This window comes from Balaenoptera physalus, assembly GCF_965194825.1.
Source record: "Balaenoptera physalus genome assembly, chromosome: 12".
In the NCBI taxonomy this organism is placed as follows: Eukaryota; Metazoa; Chordata; class Mammalia; order Artiodactyla; family Balaenopteridae; genus Balaenoptera; species Balaenoptera physalus.
In genome coordinates this window covers 96,266,916-96,285,424 of record NC_138897.1, presented here as the reverse complement: position 1 = coordinate 96,285,424, position 18,509 = coordinate 96,266,916, and the positions used below count along the sequence as shown (strand labels likewise).

At 49.8% G+C, this 18,509-nt stretch overlaps 1 protein-coding gene across 19 annotated transcripts in view; it reads right to left on the bottom strand.

Moving 5' to 3' along the window:
* Positions 1–18,509, bottom strand: part of EP400 (E1A binding protein p400) — a 114,226-nt gene that overhangs the window by 66,523 nt on the left and 29,194 nt on the right. For 12 of the 19 annotated variants that reach the window (XM_082417151.1, XM_082417147.1, XM_082417156.1 and 9 more), the window contains 10 exons: positions 12,707–12,797; positions 11,199–11,306; positions 10,330–10,691; positions 7,940–8,233; positions 7,164–7,349; positions 5,082–5,222; positions 4,196–4,274; positions 3,452–3,501; positions 3,049–3,106; positions 2,106–2,195 (listed from right to left, as the gene is read on the bottom strand). In XM_082417151.1, coding sequence (XP_082273277.1) covers positions 2,106–2,195; positions 3,049–3,106; positions 3,452–3,501; positions 4,196–4,274; positions 5,082–5,222; positions 7,164–7,349; positions 7,940–8,233; positions 10,330–10,691; positions 11,199–11,306; positions 12,707–12,797 — 1,459 coding nt within the window. The remainder of the gene's footprint in view (positions 1–2,105; positions 2,196–3,048; positions 3,107–3,451; positions 3,502–4,195; positions 4,275–5,081; positions 5,223–7,163; positions 7,350–7,939; positions 8,234–10,329; positions 10,692–11,198; positions 11,307–12,706; positions 12,798–18,509) is intronic. The other 7 variants (XM_082417159.1, XM_082417146.1, XM_082417154.1 and 4 more) reach the window with 3 other exon arrangements.

Sequence of the window (18,509 nt, the reverse complement as noted above, 5' to 3'; positions counted from 1 at the left end):
CTGAGGCTCCAAGTTAACACAGACTCTACCAAGTCAGGGATGCACACAAGAATCAGAAAGGCCTGCAACAAGAATGCAAGACAAGGTGTAGCTCAAAGGCTAAGAGAAGAGATAAAACAGAACACTGGATTTGAACCAAGCAGTCATGACCAACCACCACAAACTACTGCCTTTCCGGGTGAAAATGTCCCTCTCAAATCAAGAACAAGCCAAACGCCGGGAAATTCCCTGGCGGTCCAGTAGTCAGGACTCCATGCTTTCACTGCTGAGGGCCCGGGTGCAATCCCTGGTCGGGGAACTAAAGATCCTACAAGCTGTGTGGCGCATCCAAAAAAAAAAGAACAAGCCAAAGGTGCCCACTATCAGCACCTCTATTTCTACACTTTATTGCAAGGAACGGTAATAGAAGGACCAGGATTATAAAGAAAAAACTGTTATTCTTCAGAGATGAAGAGGTTGTATACACACAGTAACGCGAGAATTTAGCAGAGCTGCTGGATTTAAGCTCAGTAAACAAAAATCAACTGCATTTCTACAGACCAGCAACAAATTAAAACGTAATCTTAAAAAAAATACCATTGATTACAACTTCAAAAAATATAATGCACCTAGAAATAAATCTAATAAAAATATGCAACCATAAAATGTTAGTGGAAGCTATTTAAGGAGATCTAAGTAAACGGAGAGGCTACTTTGATCATAGGTTGGAAAAGCTCTTCATAGAGATGCAATTCTCACCAAACACCCACTAATTCAACCACATTCGAATCAAAATACCCAACCAGTTTTTCTCTGAAACTTGACAAACTGATTCTGAGTTGTATCTGAAATAGGCCCAAATTAGTCAAAACTCTCCTAAAAAAGAATAAGGCAGAAGGACTGACCTAGCTAGGCCTCAAGAATTATTATAAAGCTAGAGTAATCAAGGGAGTGTGGTACTGGTACAAACTGACCAGTAAAACAATGAAGGTCCCAGAAAGAGCCGTGCGTATCAGGAAAACGTGACTAACATGTGAGCTGGCACTGGGCATCACTGAGGAAGGATGCCCTTTTCAAATGGCACGGGGAGAGTCAGTTAACCATTTGGGGAAAAAAAAAGAAACTGCACTCTTATTTCACATTAGAGACAAAAGTGATTCTTGGTGAGTTACAAACATCGAGACGAGCGTAAAACAAAAATTTTTAGACCACACACAAAGACATCCTTTTGATCCTGAGGTTAAAAAAAATTTCCTTTAAACAACACGGACAAACTCAACTACACTAAAATTAAGAACACCTGTTCCTCAAAAGGCACCATAAAGAGAAGGAAGACCCACCCCAGACTGGAAAAAGGTCACTACGACACACGTCACCGACAAGGAAACGTGTCCAGAACACAGGAAGAACACCCAGAGTCAGCACAGAAAAGAAAACCCAAAACCAAGTGGGCGAGGACAGCGGTGAGAAGACGCTGCGCCTCGGGGGTCACGCCCCCCACCACAGGCAGACAACACCAGGGGCTCCTGGGACGCCGGGGCCTGGCCCACCACTCCAACCACGGCGGGGCACCGCCCCGTGTGCGCACGCCCCGCAAGCTGGCCCCCCTGCTCTGAGCACAGACGCTCGAGCACGTGTGCACAGGACACACGAGAGTGCTGCAGGCAGCGCCGCCTGTGAGGACGAATGCAGGGAAACCACCGAACTGCCCACCAAGAGCACAACCGCTAAGCCGTGACACGTGCACACGCAGATCACCGTCCAGCCGTGGGCACTGACTCTGTAGCAACACACCTCCACAGGGACGAACCTCGGAAACAGAACTGAGAAAAGGCAGCGGGTGAGCCTCCAGAGTGATTCCATTTATAGCAAGTTCCAAGACCCAAACAAAGCGGGACGTTCAGGATTCACGCAGGGGGAGGGGGAAGCTGCGTGGAAGGAATGACAAACCCGAGATCCAGGCCGCAGTCGCCCCTGGGGCGAGGGCAGAGGCAGAATGGCGCTCTCCCCGACACTGGGCAGCATGGCTGCTTACACCGCACGCAACCTATTGCGGTTTTCATACCTCACGTGTGTGTCTTAATAAATGTTTAACAGGGCATTCTAGTAAGCGACTCGGAGCCTACCTTCTTTGGCTAAATTCAATAGCTCTGTTTGGTGATCCACAGCCCCCTCAATCGCTTCTTCCTCTTCAATCGTCTCCTCCTCATCTTCCACTGAAACGGTCACCGTCACATGTCAGCGAGAGAGGCTCCACGGCACCTTCCGTGCAATTACTCACGGAACGCTACAAGGCTCCAAAACTGTCATGCACAGCCATTGGAGAAGTTAAAACTCAGTCCTAATTTCTCAGGTTAAATCTGGAAGTGATAGTTTATTAAGTAAGCAACAAACCAGGGACCATCCTTTATACTTTCTCTTCCATTTCACAGTGTGAAATAGAGGCTGGTTTTCACCACATGACAGACCTACTCGGGCCAAACCAGGGAGCGATGTGAACTCCCTGTCCACCTGCAGAGCCCACTACGGAAAGACCCACAAGCACGTTGTTTGGTGTCACTACGAATTTGTCATCGCCCATTTCAGAGGCCCCAGCCCCTGCCCAGCTGAGGATTCCCCGAACTCAGCTCCCGTCCGGCAGCTTCAGCCCAGCAACCCCACGGCCGGCTCCTGGTGGCTAAGAGTCCACCAGCACCCATGGCAGAGCCCCACCACCCTCGGGCCACCTCTCCATCTGAGCTGAGCCCTCACCACGGCAGGCCTTCCCTCCCGCTGACTCCTGCCCCCAACACGCACCGCCTCTCCTCCCGACCGACAAAAAGCACACGCGCGCACACGCACACACGCACGCACACGGTCCGACACCTTCCCTCCTCCACAATCCAACTCCTCGTCTCTTCACTGCAAAACCCCGCCCTCCACCAAGGCCCCCGGCCCCCAGGAGCATAAGCCGCTGAGCCACCGGACTCTTCCGGTCCAGGCGGTACTCGACGCCCTGAGCACCGAGCGAGCTCTCCAGCGGCGCTTTCAGAGAGCCCTGCACACAGCCAAAGCGCCAGGGGGACAGACCTTCATCATCGGTTAAAGACGTGCTTGCTTTTCTTTTTCTTCCGGGTATCCCCGAATCCTGTGACACAGAACACAAGCCGTTCAGCGTGAGGGCTGAAAACGCAGAGCGAGAACCCAAAGCAGAACTGTCTACTCCACATGCGCCGGGAGGACCGGGGGCCGTGCCAGGCGTGTCCCCGGCAGACACCGGCAAGGCGGGGAGGAGGCTGCGGGGAGGCAGACGGAATCCACGCCTGCTCTTCCCAAACCACCGAGGCGACACCCAGGTGAGCCTAAGGCTGGAAACAACCAGCTGTAGGCCCGAGGGGGACCGCCCCCCAGCGAGAGGGAGAACGCTATTCATGCCTACGACTTCCTGCAGACAGACATCCCTCGCACAGCGACGCGACAGCCCCGAACTCACCACAAAGTTCTCCCGTAACGCATCAAGCCCTGTAGGTCTCGACTCTTTACCTAGAGACAGGTAACGTGATTCGCTTTCACTAAGGCTGTGGAGCAGGTGACGCTCCTCACACGACCAAGGGCACCTCTGCCCGCCCCCCGAGGAGGGGAGGCGAGGAGAGGAGAGGACAGCAAGGCGGGCCCCACCTCCCCTCTGCGACGCAGGGCGGCACAGCCACACCGCCACGCCCGCTCTCGGCTTCAGCAAGAACCCAGAGTCTCCAAGCTGGCAAAGCTTCTCTTTCATGATCTGCATAATCTTAGAGCTCCGTGACTTTCAACAGGGACCACCTCCTTCACCTCAGTTTCCTCATCAATAAAAGAGAGGACTCCTCCCCGTCCCCTCCCCAGGTTTCCAGTGACGGGGTAGCTACTGCTGACACCGCGGGGGCAGCACGACGGCCAGACACGGGGACCACGGCGGGGCGGGGGGCAGAGCCAGGGGGAGTTCACCTCACTCTCCGGGGACACAGGGGACAGGCTCAGAACCTCAGCCCTGACAGCCCCCCCGAGTTGGCCACCCCGGGGCTTACTGACTCATACTAGCGAGTCTCAGAAGAACTGAAATGCCAGGGCCAGGCTGCTGAGTAAACGGCCTTGCTGTGGAGGCTCCGCGGGAAGCCGCGATGCCACAAGGCGACAGTGAGCAGAGAATCGAGCAAACACAACCCACAAAAGGGGAAGGTTTTTTAAAAAGTAATCATACCTTTCCGGGAAACTTTCTGGAAATTTAAAGCCTTTTTCCTTTTTTCTTCTAATTCTACTTGTAGTTTTATTTCCACAACCTAAATGCAAAGAGTTAAATAAATAAGCATGTTACTAAGAATGTACATTATAAAAGTTGTATACAGGAAAACATTAAAACTCACACATGGAGACCAAAAGCACAGCTGTCCCAACCCCATTTCAGATCAGAGCTGACCCTTGAACAACGTGGATTTGAACTGTGCAGGTCCACTGGTGCTCAGTTTTTTCCAGTAGTAAATCCTACAGAGCTGCGTGCTCTGCGGCTGCCTACACCCGCAGCTGTGGAACCGCAGAGGCAGACGGCAGACGATGAGCCGCGTGCAGATTTTCAGCTGCACGCGGGGCTGGCAGCCCTAACCCCCCACGCTGCTCAGAGAGAAATGTTCAGTGTGGTACTCTTTCATTATTTTGTGTCAACTGCATCCTGCCCGAATTCTGTCAGACGGTAAGAAGAGAATTTTTATGAAAAGGAAGCGAGAGACAGAGCAGCCACTCTGGAACTAAGCAGCATTTAGTGACCTGCGCCAATACTAAACAGAACGACCTGAAGGGCCCCTCAGGAAGGCTCACAGACACCACAGAGAGCGCAGGCCACGGCTGACGGGGATTTCGATGCACAAAGAGAAACACAGAGGCAGAACCAGGTCTCCTGATGAGGGAACAGCCCAGAGGCGCCCAGGCGGTGCGGGCACCCAGGTGGTGCAGGCACCCGCCTTTCCGAACGACACCGCAGGCTCTACCTGTGGGATTTCCCCATCAAACAGGAAGGCAGGGCTCAGAAGGCAGCCTCACCAACCCCAACACAGTCTATGCTCCCAGGAGCCCATCAAAATTTCAGAATTTACCTGTTCAATATTTGACCAAAAATATTCTATTTCTCTAGCAGTTGACGCAGCTATTCGTCTCAATCGGTTCTGTTCTTCTCTCCTTCCCCTTTCCTCCCGAAGCTTCTTCTCTTCATGATGACGCACTACAGTTCTGACAAGCTAGTAAATAAAAGTCCAAGAATTTTATGTTGTGCTCTGTGTCATGCTATCAGAAAACATACATAACGTTTCTTTAAAATCTTCTCAGCCCGTAACTACATATAATCCACAGAGAGACACACCCTCACCTGCTCTAAGGGCGCATGGGAGAAATGCTGATTCCAGTGAAAACCACCCCCAACGGTCTGCTTGACTTTCCTACAAGTGTTATTTTACCAAATACACATTTTTCTCCAAAATGGAATATCATACTGTGCTACAATCTTCCTTTCCCCCTTTAATATATGAGTAACATCTTTCCATCAATCAACACAGATCAAAATCATTTTTAATGCGTATCATTTCCACTGTGTGAATGCAGCAAAATTTAACTCCTAGGTATGAAAAAAGTTGGGTTGGGATAATTCACATTTTTTAAGGCTTTTGCTTTAAACTGCCAAACCACTTTCCAGAATTTCTACTCTTTACATCCTCACCAGCAGTACCTCCAAAAGCTGCAGAGACGTAACTCAGAAATGGACACATCCTGAGCCCCGAGCGCAGCAGAGCTGCCAGCCCCTCAGTTCTGGGATGACCCCGAAGTGGCTTCCCACCACAGGACTCCCAGGGCCTTGTCCTGGTCAGTGCACACCCCTCGCACAAAGCCTCCTGCTCCCGGGGGTGGAGGGATGGCGCGAGGAGAGGCAGCACGCAGCCACGGCTCCCGGCGCAGCGGCCTCGCAGCCCCGCTCCTCAGCGTCCATCCACACCCCTCGTCCCCTGGCCACTGCCCTGTCCAGCCCTGCGTCCACATGCTCAGGACCATCAACATTCGTGAAAAAGGAAATGTGTAAGGAGCGATCTGGTTTTTTTCTTAAATACACATGAATCTGATTAAAGACCCTTTACACTCAGACCCTGCTGTTACCCCCTTGGTCTCGGCTTCTCTCTACCAAAACCACATGGGGAAAGCGAAGGGGAGAAGTCAGAGGAGGGAGGCGGACAGGCAAGGCACACAGGACCAACCCCCAGTCCTGAGAGTACAGGAAATGTGAAGGCAGCATCCAGGTCCGGAGGAATCAAGACACACAGTGACGGAGGGAGAAGCAGCTGGGCCTGGAGCTACGTACACGTACGCAAGGACAGCGGCTCTGCGCTCTGGGACCCAAGAGCCCTAGGAATCGGTCACTTTCCACACGGCCAGCTTTAGCAGTAGCCTCTCCTAGAGGTCCTACCTCGGGCTGGGTTCCCACTTTGGGAGCAGAGAGAAGGAAATAAACTCTGAGCCAGAACTGGAGAGAAGCTGGACCGGAAGGCTGCGGGCAGCCAGAAGGCCGGGACGAGCGCCTGAGCTGCTGGCCAGCCGACTGGCCTCTTCCACCTTCCTGCTTTCAGCCTGATCCGGGGGGCCGCAGGCATCCTCATGCCAACTGCCAGGCAAAACTGGCCAGAAGAAGAAGCCAAATCCCAGGACAGAACTGCAGCGGGAGAGCTGTGTCTGCTCCCAGCAGCCCATGCTACAGCGCTGGGGACACAGCCCTCAGAAATGAAGCAGCACAGCAGTTACTTTCTAAATAGCAGCAAAACGTTCTCCAGCTACATCCTAAGTCAAGAAACCCTTTAGAGGGGCTCCCCTGGTGGCCCAGTGCTTAAGAATCTGCCTTCCAACGCAGGGGACCCAGGTTCGATCCCTGGTCGGGGAACTAAGATCCCACACGCCGTGGGGAAGCTAAGCCCGTGCACCTCAACTAGAGAGCCCACGTGCCGCCAACTAGAGAGCCCACGCGCTCTGGAGCCTGTGTGCCACAACTAGAGAGCCAACACAGCCAAATAAATAAATATTTAAAAAGAAAAAGAAACCGTTTAGAAAGTGGAGCTGGGAGACCTCCGTCCGCACACTTTAAGCCCCTGGCGCTGCGTGATGACCCCTGGGCACCGCGGCGGCCTGTGTCTCAAACCCACCTTCTTGGCAGCGGCCACCTTCCACCGCCTCTCCTGGGCGAAGTCGGCGGCCATCCACTGCATCTCCTCCAGCAGGCAGTCCCAGTGCGATCTGGGCCGCGGCGCCTCCTGCAGCTTGGGCAGCCGCCTGAGGGACCACAGGCCTTCTTTCCTTAAATCTGCTATCCGCTGATGGATCTGGTTCTCCTGCAAGGAGCACGGGGGTGGAAGACGTCCAGCACAGTTTCAGCGCAAGCCGCTGATGCACACCCCAGTCAGTGTGACCCTGCTACGTGCAAGTCTCAGCAACAAAGAAGAGTTGCTGAACAAGGCTCTACGCGAGGGCAGAGGCAAAGGCGTGCGACCCCCCAGGAGCCCCGTCCTGGAAACCCGGGACAGAGCTCCCAGACCAGTGCTCACGGCGGAGCCCTTACAAGTAACTGCTCAGTCGCCCAGCAAACAGCAAGCGCTCACTAGGTGCACGCCGTGAGCTGCACTGGCCCGGGCAGCCTCCCGAGGGCTCTGAGCTCTCAGCCTGCACCCCACGCCCCCCTCCCCCTGACTGCTGATACCAGCACGGAAGAGACCTTCTCCACACCAGTCTAGCTGCCCCTCCGGCAGGACAGGGCCAACTACGCGGTTTTAATCTTGGTTTCTCCGGATCACAAACCTTACTATCAGGTGTTCCGTCTTACACTACTGCCCCCTTAGAAAGTGAAAGCACACGCGTTCCACAGGCTGGAGGATACGGTACGCTCTCCTTGAGCACTTTCAAGAGCTTCTTTAGGTGCACTTACCAGCGCTATCTGTTCTGCCAGCTTGTCCTGAGAGCCGTCGTGGGGCGCGGCGGCATTCTGAGCAGGGCTCTGTGGTTTCGGGGGCGCCGACACAGCTGCCCCCGGGGAGCGGGCGATGACCGGAGACAGCGACTTGGCTGCCGGGGAGGGTCTGTTCACCGGGGAGGCCCGTGCAGGCGAAGGCCCCGGGCCTGAGCCACCGGCGGGGGCACCAGTCGAGGCAGAAGAGGCGGAGGGCAGGGGCCGCGGGCAGGGCTGGGCGGGGTCCACGGGCGGTCTGGGCGGCGCCGCCGTCTGGCAGGGAAAACAGGGCTCAGCACCATGCCCGGGACCCACAGGCCAGCTGGAGGCCCCTGCGCAACGCCCCCCTCCCCTCCCCTCCCCAGCAGCGCAGACCGACCAGCGGGCCCACCGCGGACCACAGGGCCACGCACACTAACCGTGTCTACAGAAGAGAGGAAGCCCTGCTGGTCCACAAAGCCACATCAGAGCTCCCTGTAAACGGTGCCTTCACATATGGTCTTATGTCGGCTTTTTTTTTTTTTTTTTTTTTTTGCTTTTTCCAGCTTTTTCAAGTAATTTTTTAGAATTTTTAATTGTAGAAACTTCTTAACTGAGAAGTACCAAATGCTCCCCATGTACCTGTTCTCTGAAGGGCAAAGACAAACTCCACGCGGCCCTCTGGCGGTGGGCAAGCTGTAAGGTTAGAGACCCTCCTCTGTGCCGTCCCGAGGGCCGAGCCTGTAGAACTGAGGAGCCCCTCCGCCCAGCCCTCCCCGGGCCGAAGGTGAGCTTAGATTCACACGGGAATTCCGGCCGGGAGGAAGTGGGGGGACAGAGAGCAGGGAAGGCAAGGCCCTGCCGCGCCAGGAGGCCTGAGGACAGAGCGACGCGCACGCGGCGCGTTTATAACCCACGGTGCGGACGAGACAGCGCGGCCAAGGCCGGGCCCCTCACGGTGTGCAGCTTCTCCGCCCACCTCTAAGGAGATTTCCTCCACCTCAGCGGTGGTAAACTGTGGCCGGCCACACACTCTGGGAGAGTTCCACAGGCCACGGCCGCTCATCTGTGGGCCCTGGCGCTGCTCTCACCTTCAGCGGCCGAGCTGAGCAACTCAACAGGAACCGCACGGCCTGCAAGCCTGAAATGCCCTTACGCTCCCTCTCTGTGGCCCTTTACAGAAGAAGTCTGCCGGCTCCGCCCGATCTGGAAGGAACAGAACTCCACGGCTTCTGTAAGGAGCTTCTCTAAAATCACATTCCACAGCTCACACCGCCGACAACAAGGGCGGGAAATAAACCCAAGAAAAACGTCAGTGCTGCATGAGGTCGGTACGAGGCTCGATGACAGAGCTGAAAACAGGCCTCACTTCCACGGAAACCGCAAGCCTGCGAAGGCCCAAGCAGCTCAGAGCCCTGGCGGGGGAAGCGGGTGCTCCTTCGCCAGGTGCACAAAAGGCTCCAGAACCAGCCCAGGCGGCCAGTCACAGCCCCTCCAGCACTGGCTGACCAACCTCGCCAAGTTATCTGGCCTCTCTGGCCTCGGTCTTTTCCTAGCTAACGGGCGTGATGAAGATTCTACCACACAGGGGGGCCAGGTAGAGGAGAGCAGGTAACGGCCCGGCAGTGCCCATCACCACGCCTTGCACCTGGCAGGCGGAGAGGGAAAGGTAGCATCCTTACATGAGAGCAAACGTCTACAATCACCAGAAGAACCCGAACTCCAAGCCCAGCTAGGAACTCCCCTTGCTAACGAGGGAGAGGGGAGGGGAAGGGGAGGTTTTCCTAAGCGGCTGACCACACGCTGCTGAGACGAGCCTCTGAAGACACTGCCTCTGGCCCCTGTGGCGCCCCAGACCCATGCTCCACAAACGCTCCTCAGGGGCCCCACATGGTCTACTGCACACGTTTCAAAATGACGTCTGGGTGAAGTTAATTCGTGGAGGAGGAGCGGCGTTATGAGCCCTGGAAACGTGTATCAAGCCTGGAAAGCAGCCTCACCCACGCGCGTGGAGTGGAGCGTCCGGGGGAGGCACCGGGAACAGAGACTGGCGGACGGTCCGGAGCTGCGGGGAGCCCCACCGCCCCCAGGCCTTCGCGCCTATGACCGCGTGTTACTTGGCACATCGGGTGGGACAAGGGCCACCGCGCCCCCTGCGTGGCTCCCTGTGCCGAGAGCAGCACGCAGAATCGTGTCGTTTTTTGACACTTTAATAACAATAACTGCGACTGCACAGTGAATTTATGCTGCAGCTACTGAACTGACTGTTGCATGGTGGAGAGCGAAGCGCTGGGAGAGAGGGAGCTACCCAGCTGGGCACCGTCCTGTCCAGCACACAGCCTGTCTCTTCCTCCGCCTCTAACTCGGGGAACGGCAGGGGCCCGGAGTACCTGCGGCTGGGACGGGAGCGGAGGGGCCTGCATCTGCGCCTTCGCGGGCACCGGGACGTGGAGGGCCGCGGGGAGCTGGCCGGGCGGGGGCGCCGGGGCAGGGGCGTTTGGCGGCTGCGTCTTCACCGGCACCGGGAGCGGGGTCTGCGGCTCTGCCGTCTGCGGCTGCGGGGGGAACTGCAGCGCCGGCGGCAGGGGCGCGGCGGGGAGGCCGGCGGGGGGCAGCCTGGCGGGCAGCTGCGGCGGCGGCGTGTGCAGGCTGGCGGCGTTCTGCACCGGGGGCCCCGTGGAGGGGTCATACCGCTGCTGGCTCTGCTTCTGGCCGGCGAGCTGAGTGGCCTGCGGCGCGGGCGGCATTCCCCCTGCAACAGAGGGCAGACCCGCCGGCCCTGACTCCGGGGCTTGGACTCCACCTGCCAGCGCCGCCTCAGACCCTGCACTCGCAACACACACTCAAACGGGAGGTTTACCTGCTAGGAGATCTCTGTGTATTAGGTCTAACGTGATAAATGAGCACACAACAAAGGAAAGAAAGGCGCTCGGCCTTTGCGTGTTAGCACCAAGCAGAGCAGGCACGGAATAACCGCAGGGTCCCTGCCACAGCAGCAAGTCAGAAAAAACACAGGAGGGAAAACCGGAGAGAAGCTGAGGACAGTGGGACGTGCGGCTCTGCGGAAGTGCCAAGAGCTGGTCTCCGGTGGTTTCTTCATACTGTGCGAAGGGGGACTCAGAGGAACGTCCCAATGGCAGAAACCACCTCAGATATGCTACCTGGACTGCACACATTTTAGTCTGCTGCTGCTTCCTTAAGCCCTCTCTGCACTCCCTCTTTCTGAGCTAAGAGAGCTAGTTCTGGCGCTGGGTCTTACCTTGAACTGTCGGCATTAACTGCTGGAGAGGAACTCCTGTATTCACCCCTGGGTGCTGGAAAACTACCCCTTGGTGACCCACTTCGAGTCGAGGTCTCTTAGACTGCTCTAGAATAATTTTCAGAAAAGGTGCAGTTTGATGTAAAAACCACAAAAGTAGTAGAAAAAACATGTGTAAGTGTTTTTATCATCTTTGAACAGAGGCCTTTCTATGCATGAACCAAAATGCAGAAGCCATAAAAGATAAGGTTGATAAATATAATTTCTTTCCGTTAAAAATTTGTAAATATAAGGAAAAGCATCATAAAAAAGGCAAAGGACAAGCGTCAACCTATGAGACAATTATCTGCAACATACATAACGGGCAACATTCATAAAGCTCTTACAAATTAATATGAAAAGGATCAACAACCAGACAGACAAAACGGGCGAAGAACACAAACAGCGGGCAGGGGGACACATTCACAAACGGTTACAAACATGAAGCGACAACTGAAACTGTATCAAAATGAAAGAAATCCATTACCAAGACAAAGATTTTATTTTTTACCCATTGGATCGACAAAGATTAAAAGATACCTAATAAAATGGCCAAAATTTGAGAGAACCAGAAATTGCTGATGGGAGCAAAAACTGACCCTACCCTTTGGGAGGGCAACTTAGCCTCACTAATACTTAACTATGCACACATTTTGATCTAGCAATTTCACTCTTGGAGCGCTGCTTTTAGATACATGGACAGACATGTATAGAAAAAAATGTGAAACGAAATGTTCAATCAGGTTTCGATTACAACAGAAAAAAGGAGATACTAACAAATGAACGCTAACACGGGTCTGATGAATCAAGAAGGGGGCACCCATGCAGTGGGTGTATCAGAAAGAACGCGGTCCAGGACTGGGAAAGATGGCCTAGTCAGTTAATATTAAAGACATAACAGTGCATATATATATAGGATCACGTTTGAACTTTCCCAGAATGGCACACCTGTAGCAATGCCTGTCTGTGAAACTGAACAAACGTAGCCAGCTCTGTGGCTAGGGAATGGGGAAGGAATACCAAACCAGGGACAGACTTAAACTACACCCTTCTAAACTGTTTGAATCTTTTACACAAAATGTGTATTAAGTTCCTAAGTTGGAGAAAAAATTCAGTTTGAAAAATGAATGACAATTTGAAAAGGCAGATGGCTTTACACTTAGTCATGTCATGAGGACTAACAGCCTACAAATGCACACAGAAAATCAAACTGGAATATACCTATTCAACTGACAAATTTCTAACTTCAGTACACATAAACATGCACATAAATATTTTGTTTAGCTGACATAAATATTTTGTTTAGCTGATTACCACCAAAAGAAAAATTAACTTTCAAAGTAGAAACTAACCAAAACTAAGTTCCTTAGGGGCCATGCTTTAGAAACAGGTGGCCACTACACTAGAATTCCCAAACTAAGACGCTAACTGGCTCCGGAGGGCCTTTCAGCCTGTGCTCCGTGACATACCTGCCGGAGGTCCCGCCTGCTGCCTCTTAAAGGGGTCTGTTTCGATCACACTGCCAGCCCCTGCCACCAGGGTCCCTGCAAGGGCTTGCTGCTGGAAAAAAAAAAAAAAAGGAAAAACTGAGATTTTCATAATTTAAATGCATTACAAGAATGAATATAAACTAAAACTATGATAATTATCCCAAACACTGACTTCCCTTCTTTTTAAGAAGAGAAATGTCATCTACCCAATGTATTATAATAAATATTTTAAAGTTCTAACTTACCTCTGGAGGATAAAAAAGGATTTGCATTCTGGTTTTAAATGGAATTTCAGATCAATGCAAATCTAGAGTCCTTCAGAAATGAGCTGGCTTTGCACACACAACGACAGCAGAAGCTAATGCAGGAAACATGAGTCTCATCGAGCACTACAACTTAGCCTCTGATCAGTCACACTGCCTGCCATCACTCAGCCCGCCAAAATCACAAAAGCTGAATGATAAGAAGAAAGACTGAAACTGTCTTCCTACTGGAAAATGGCACTAAAACTGCAATTAGTAACTATCTAATTGACTTCAAAATGGTACTGCAGTTAGTACCCTACTTGATATATAGATGTGTGAAATACATACAGGTTATTTAAAATGTTTAAGTGAAAAGCTACTGGCAAAGACAGAAACCAGCTGACTCTGGGCGTCCTACACCTTTGACACCTCTGCACTACCCCTGAAGGGCTACTGAAGGCTAAGAATGATGTTTAACAGTTGCTAATTTTTTAAATAATTCAATTATATCCACTCTACTTAGCGAGGCATTTTAAATGCAAAAGTTACAGATGTCTGAATGAAGAAACTGCCCATGAGAGTGGCTACTGACCCCAGCATCCCTACCAATGGACACTACACTGCCAGGACCAGCCATGCTGCAGGTTTTGCCTCACATGGGGAAAGGCCTCAGAGTAATGAAAAGGGAAAGTAAGCACCCCCTGTTTACATTTAACAAAGATGGGGGGAGGAAGGAAGAGCGGGAAGGAGGGAGAAGAGAAAAGAATGATTTAAAAAACAGACAATATGTGAACAGTGGTTGTCTCTGGGGACAAGATTACAATCAATTTATAATTTGTGTGTGTGTGCACTTTTCTAAATCTTCTAAATGTTTTGCAATGAACATGTATTACTTCTGTAATCAAAAAAAGGTGTTGTTTTTTTTTTTAATAAAAGAAATTGATACAGGGTTCTGTGTCCAGTAATGGCCAAGTACTTCCTGTTGGACTAAACACATTCCAGATAAATATAAACTCTAAAAGAAATATAAAAAATGTGAAAAGGTGGGCAGATACAGCATGGGCCTCGATACTTGCAAGGAGGGACTGAAACTAGGAGACGTTTCTGGGTTTACGGCATTTGGCACAAGGGCAGGTCCCAGTCTCAGACCCAGAGAAGGAGGGCCTCACTGGCTTGAAGACCATTCGGACGGAGAGCAGGAGACCAGAGAGGAGACAGGTAAAGGAGAATTGCCACAGGAGGCAGCAGAGATGGGTCCCAAGCTCCCCTTTTTTCTGGCTGCCTCCTGACCACCCACATGCCAAGACGCCAAGCACAGGCCAGCGTAACCACACTGAGATCTCAGGAGGCAGAGTCTACAGTTTCAGTCCAATCACATTAACTAGATGTGAAAGCAAACCAGCAGAACTCCTCAGAAGGATATAACAGAACTCAGGGTCTCTGCAACCTATCATTCACGACACCCAAAACCCAATTCGAAATCAATCAACGTGATACACCATATTAACAAAATGAAGGATGAAAACCATATGATCATCTCAATAGATGCAGAAAAAGCTTTTGACAAAATTCAATACCCAATTCTGATAAAAACCCTCCAGAAAGTAGGTACAGAAGGAACTTAACCTCAACATAATAAAGGCTACATATGACAAATCCACAGCCAACATCGTTCTCAATGGTGAAAAACTGAAACCATTTCCACTAAGCACAGGAACAAGACAAGGCTGTCCAGTCTCACCACTATTATTCAACACGGTTTTGGAAGTTTTAGCCACAGCAATCAGAGAAGAAAAAGAAATAAAAGGAATCCAAATCAGAAAAGAAGTAAAACTGTCACTGTTTGCAGATGACATGACACTATACATAGAGAATCCTAAAGATGCTACCAGAAAACCACTAGACCTAATCAGTGAATTTGGTAAAGTAGCAGGATACAAAATTAATGTACAGAAATCTCTTGCATTCTTATATACTAATGATGAAAAATCTGAAAGAGAAATTAAGGAAATACTCCCATTTACCACTGCAACAAAAAGAATAAAATACCTAGGAATAAACCTACCTAAGGAGACAAAAGACCTGTATGCAGAAAACTATAAGACACTGATGAAAGAAATTAAAGATGATACCAACAGATGGAGAGATATACCATGTTCTTGGATTGGAAGAATCAATATTGTGAAAATGACTATACTACCCAAAGCAATCTACAGATTCAATGCAATCCCTATCAAACTACCAATGGCATTTTTCACAGAACTAGAACAAAAAATTTCACAATTTGTATGGAAACACAAAAGACCCCGAAGAGCCAAAGCAATCTTGAGAAAGAAAAACAGAGCTGGAGGAATCAGGTTCCCTGACTTCAGACTATACTACAAAGCTACAGTAATCAAGACAGTATGGTACTGGCACAAAACCAGAAATATAGATCAATAGAACAGGATAGAAAGCCCAGAGACAAACCCACGCACATATGGTCACCTCATCTTTCAAAAAGAAGGCAAGAATATACAGCAGAGAAAAGACAGAAGTGGTGCTGGGAAAACTGGACAGCTACATGTAAAAGAATGAAATTAGAACACTCCCTGACACCATACACGCAGAAAAACCTCAAAATGGATTAAAGACCCAAATGTAAGGTCAGACACTATAAAACTCTTAGAGGAAAACACAGGCAGAACACTCTATGACATAAATCACAGCAAGATGCTTTTTGACCCACCTCCTAGAGAAATGGAAATAAAAACAAAAATAAACAAATGGGACCTAATGAAACTTAAAAGCTTTTGCACAGCAAAGGAAACCATAAAAAAGACGAAAAGACAACCCTCAGAATGGGAGAAAATATTTGCAAACAAAGCAACTGACAAAGGATTAATCTCCAAAATATACAAGCAGCTCATGCAGCTCAATATCAAAAAAACAAACAACCCAACCCAAAAACGGGCAGAAGACCTAAACAGACATTTCTCCAAAGAAGAAGATATACAGATTGTCAACAATCACGTGAAAAGATGCTCAACATCACGAATCATTAGAGAAATGCAAATCAAAACTACAATGAGGGGGCTTCCCTGGTGGCGCAGTAGTTAAGAATCTGCCTGCCAATGCAGGGGACATGGGTTCGAGCCCTGGCCCGGGAAGATCCCACATGCTGCGGAGCAACTAAGGCCGTGCACCACAACTACTGAGCCTGCACTCAAGAGCCCGCAAGCCACAACTACTGAGCCCACGTGCCACAACTACTGAAGCCTGCATGCCTGGAGCCCATGCTCCACTACTAGAGAAACCACCACGATGAGAAGCCCGCACACCACAACGAAGAGCAGCCCCTGCTCGCAGCAACTAGAGAAAGCCCGCACAAAGCAACGAAGACCCAACGCAGCCAAAAATAAAAACAAACAAATAAATAAATAAATTTATAAAACAAAAAAACAAAAAACTACGAGGTATCACCTCATACCGGTCAGAATGGACATCATCAAAAACTCTACAAACAATAAATGCTGGAGAGGGTGTGGAGAAAATGGAACCCTCTTGCACTGTTGGTGGGAATGTAAATTGATACAGCCACTATGGAGAACAGTATGGAGGGTCCTTAAAAAACTAAAAATAGAACTACCATACGACCCAGCCAGCCCACTACTGGGCATATACCCTGAGAAAACCATAATTCAAAAAGAGTCATGTACACAATGTTCACTGCAGCTCTATTTACAACAGCCGGGACATGGAAGCAACCTAAGTGTCCATCGACAGATGAATGGATAAAGAAGATGTGGCACATATAAACAATGGAATATTACTCAGCCATAAAAAGAAACGAAATTGAACCATTTGTAGTGAGGTGAATGGACCCAGAGTCTGTCATACAGAGTGAAGTAAGTCAGAAAGAGAAAAACAAATACCATATGCTAACACATATATATGGAATCTAAAAAAAAACGGTTCTGAAGAACCTGGGGCAAGACGGGAATAAAGACAGAGACCTACTAGAGAACGGACTTGAGGATATGGGGAGGGGGAAGGGTAAGCTGTGACAAAGTGAGAGAGTGGCATGGACATATACACACTACCAAACGTAAAATAGATAACTAGTGGGAAGCAGCCGCATAGCACAGGGAGATCAGCTCGGTGCTTTGTGACCACCTAGAGGGGTGGGATAGGGAGGGTGGGAGGGAGGCGCAAGAGGGAGGGGATATGGGAACATATGTATACGTATAGCTGATTCGCTTTGTTATACAGCAGAAACTAACACAACATTGTAAAGCAATTATACTCCAATAAAGATGTTAAAAATATATATATTAAAAAAAAAAATTACTCCAAAACACAGAGACAAGAAAACACAGCCATACTCAAAACAATCAATGGACACCAACCCCCAGACAACTCACATTCTGGAATTAGCAGCAGGGATTTTACGGTAGGTTTAATAAGTATGCCCAAGGACAAAGAAGTATATTGTAGTGAAAGACGAGAGGAAATCTTGACAGAAAAAAAGAAACGATTAAAAAACAGAACCAATCTGAAAAAGAATATATATATCGCTTTGCTGTACACCAGAAACACTGTAAATCAACTATACTTCAGTAAAAAAATAAAAATAAAAAAAAAAAGAGAATCAAACAGAGACCCTAGAACAGAAAAAGTGTCTGAAATTTTAAAAATTCATTGGATAGGCTGAAGAGTAGAGTGGGGACGCAGAGGTCAGTGAATTGAAAACAGATTCTTGAGAGAAGAACAAGAGGAAGCCTGGACTTCAAGACTCAGCAGATGGCATAGTGCTGCTTAAGGATGGACGACAGATAAAAACAACTGAGCAGAGAGCCCAGAGGGAGACTCAGACTTACACAACCTCACCAGTTCCTAAAGACTCCAAAGCAACCCAAATGGAACGAAAAGTCTTTTCAACCAAATGATGCTAGAAGACTGGATATCCACGTGAAAAAACTGATAAATTGAACTTCATTAAAATAAAAAACTAAGGAGCTTCCCTGGTGGCACAGTGGTTAATAATCCGCCTGCCAATGCAGGGGACACGGGTTCAAACCCTGTTCCAGGAAGATCCCATATGCTGAGAAGCAACTAAGCCCGTGCACCGCAACTACTGAGCCTGTACTCTATAGAGCCCACGAGCCACAACTACTGAGCCCGCGTGCCACAACTACTGAAGCCTGCGCGCCTAGAGCCTGTGCTTCGCAACAAGAGAAGCCACCACAATGAGAAGCCCGCGCTCCACAACGAAGAGCAGCCCCCGTGCGTGGCAACGAAGACCCAATGCAGCTAAAAATAAATAAATAAATAAAATTTAAAAAGAATAAAAAAATCAGTAGTTGGGGGATAAATCAGGAGCTTAAGCTTAAAATATACACACTACTATATAAAAATAGATAACCAACAAGGACCTACTGTATAGCACAGGAAACTATACTCAATATTTTGTAATAACCTATAATGGAAGAAAATGTAAAAAAAGAATATACATATATTTATATACATGTGTGTATAACTGAATCACTTTACTGTAC